The sequence below is a fragment of the Plasmodium gallinaceum genome, assembly GCF_900005855.1.
Source record: "Plasmodium gallinaceum strain 8A genome assembly, contig: PGAL8A_v1_110, whole genome shotgun sequence".
NCBI classification, from domain to species: domain Eukaryota; phylum Apicomplexa; class Aconoidasida; order Haemosporida; family Plasmodiidae; genus Plasmodium; species Plasmodium gallinaceum.
Genome location: NW_021628261.1, coordinates 25,311 through 28,624, shown reverse-complemented (window position 1 = coordinate 28,624; position 3,314 = coordinate 25,311). Strand labels below are relative to the sequence as shown.

The 3,314-nt window shown below is 18.9% G+C and overlaps 1 protein-coding gene across 1 annotated transcript, besides 1 other annotated feature; it reads left to right on the top strand.

Moving 5' to 3' along the window:
• Positions 1-366: 366 nt before the first annotated feature.
• Positions 367-1,067: a repeat region.
• A 1,362-nt stretch (positions 1,068-2,429) lies between these two features.
• Positions 2,430-2,854, top strand: PGAL8A_00411500 (gamete antigen 27/25, putative; the record flags this gene model as incomplete). The annotated part of the gene is made up of 2 exons (XM_028672304.1): positions 2,430-2,646; positions 2,733-2,854. 2 exons carry the CDS (start codon positions 2,430-2,432, stop codon positions 2,852-2,854), a joined length of 339 nt encoding a protein of 112 aa, XP_028528870.1.
• Positions 2,855-3,314: the final 460 nt, after the last annotated feature.

Below are 3,314 nucleotides of genomic sequence, written 5' to 3'. Positions count from 1 at the left end.
AATTTGTTTGTTCAATACTCTAGCAAAGTCATAGAACGGCCAATTAATAAATCAACAATAGCTTTATTAATTGGAAATTCATTCATCTATGTAGCATTTTGAAAGTTCAAATTAATAAAAAGTGTGTAAAATAACATTTACTAATTGTATTTATTAAAAATTTACTTTACATATAAACAATATATAATCATTCTATATTTGACATAATAATTACATGCTCATATTTTTTTATAATGTATTGTGTAAATAAGTTAATAAAGAATAAGTTGAGAGTACTATATTAATTTTAATAATTTAATTGCTTTTTTAACTTAGGAATTATATCTAAAGTAGATCTTTATTTTAAAATAATTAATTCTTTAAACATTGATTTATTAACTGGGTGTTCGCTGACTTTACTATAGTACTGAACAAACCAATTAATAAAGAGCATGTAGAGGTGTCTCTAGGATTTTGTTGTATTTATATTTATTTCATATGCTTTGAACAAGTAATTTTTTATTATGTGTTCTACTTCGTTCAGCATTCTTTACTTTCAGTAGGCATTTATTTACTTTAATAAAAATCCTTATTTTTATTAAAAATTTAAATCCTTATTGAATATTGACTATTAATTAAACGTAAATTAATTATTTCTTTGTTATGAGTTACATTCAGCAACTTATACATATTGCTGTTGAATTAGCAAACATAAACAATTACTAAAAATGCAAATGAATTATATGAATATTAATTACGTGAAAATTTTAAATTGTATCCATAAAATTTTCTCTTGCAAAATTCATTAGAATCATACTTCGTTTCAAAAAAAAAAATCTTTTCTTTTCTTTTTTTTTTTTTTTTTTTATCTCATTCTTATTTGTAACAAATCTTTTTCCAATCGATTTTTTTTTTTTTCTTACGATCTTTGTTTTTCTTTTTATAAAAATACAAACAAAAAAAATTGATCATTTTTTTTTTTTTTTTTTTTTTTTTTTTTTTTTTGTGTATGCATAACCAACTACGTATTCTTCATATAACTAGTCCTTTTATTTTCCAAAAAGATTAATAAAGCCTTTTATTAACCAGTAGTGTAAAAAAATCTCTAAATATTATTAATAGCGTTATAAGTGAAATATACTTTATTAAAAATAAATAATTAATAGCGATTTAAATTTTTAATAAAAATATAGGATTTTTCTTAAATTAAATAAATGCCTTTTGAAAATAATGAATGCTCAATTATATAAGTTATACAAATACATTTTACTAATTCATGGCATTTAACATTACATTTAAATCCATTAAATTAATAGAGGTAACTTTACATGCTCTTTATTAATTTGTTGGTTCATTACTCTAGGAAGATTAAATAGTTGTCAATTTATAAAACAACTATTCACAATTTATAAAAGAAAATCATTGTTAAAATATATATGCTTTTGAAATATTTCATTTTAATAAGAAAACTTAATTATTTTTATTGTAGTTTTCATATGTATGTCAAAAAAAATTTAAACATATGTATTTACTTTTTTTAAAATTTATCAATTTAATGCTTTAATATTTAAAACTTTTATATTTTTAAAATTCCACATCCATTTTTATAACAACAAAAGTTAATAATTGTTATGTTTTTAATTATACACTTTTCATTATATTAATTTTTTTTAAATTAAAATATTCAAATATGTGTTGTACAATTTATATATAATATAAATTTAATTAAATTTATATTTTTAAAGTATTTTATATTTATAAACAATTTAACTGAAAAAATAATAATTAAAATGTAGATTTTTTCTTTTAATAACTCGAATTATTCTAATATATTATAAAATATGTTAAACAAATATAAAATATTTGCCTAACCTATTCTTTTTAAAAAATACATAAATTCTATTTATTCTTTTTCTGAATAAAAAATTAAACAAAAAAGCTAAAAAAAAATATAAATTACACTAATAACTATAATTTGTTTTTCATTTATTTTATTTAATAAGACTTAAGGATTAAAAAAATAAATTATAATTATTAAGTATTAAAATTATATAAAATTTATTAATTTTTACTATAAATTAAGAGAATTTCAGTTTTACAACAGTGCATGAATATTCTACATTAATTTTTATGATTTATTTTAAACAGAAATATAATTATAAACTTAATTTATCACATAAATGAAATGTGTAAGAATTTTTTTTTCCGCTATTATTATATCAATAATATATATATATTTAAGTATAATTTACTTAAAAATATAGTTATGGGTGCTATGCATGGAGAATTCTTCAAACTAGGGAGTAATAAGGAAGGGATGAATTATACCATTTGTTATGGACTTAAATTAGTAATATGGAGCTTGATACAACACAATTATATTTAAATAAAGTAAAGAAAGAAACTACTGATGAGGGAAATAAAAAGTTTTAAGTAACCATAATGACATAATGAGTAAAATAAATATAACACGCGAATGTCAAAACTTTACAGTAAATGAAGAACTACGAGATAACATGACATTTAGAATACAAAATCGTTTTTCCGATTACTGTTTAGATGTGGCATTGACAGATGAATATTGTTTAAAATTAAAGAATATTTTCTCTATAGAACAACAAGCATTTGAAGAAGTTTTTCTTGATATACATAAAAAAAAGATAATAAGTGTAAAATGGATATTATTAATGACACAAACTTAATAAAAGTTTACCTAAGTAAGCATGCATCATCGGCGGGTATTCAAATATCAGATGAAAAATTACATAATTCTGCAGTGAGAATAGGTAAATTTGTTAATGATTTTAATTTTTTATCTTTGACATATTCAAAAGTTTTACCTATCGTTCCTGATGATCATAACATACATCTTTAAATGTTTTTTTGTTATTCATTCTAAATCGTCTGAATATTTCTTAATTTTTAATTAAAAACTATGTAATTTTTTATACATTCTAAATCACCTGGATATTTCTTAATTTTTAATTAAAAACTCTGTAATTTTTTAAATTTTCAACAACTTATTAATAATTATATCTTTATTATGTATTGATAAATTTAAATATTATGAAAGATCTACAGTATAATTTTTGAAACTTACTTGCATTTCTTTTTCTTCATATGAAATCAAACAAAAAATTAATTATAAGATTATGTAACTTATTACATTTTCATTTATATATAATAAATTATATGTATTAAAATTATATGTATTACAGTTATATGTGAGTTTTTAAATCATTTTAAATTTATATTATAAAAGAAAACACTTGGTGGTTTATGTTTTCTTCAATATAATATATATTTTTTGTTGTTTATATCGAATAGAAAATTAC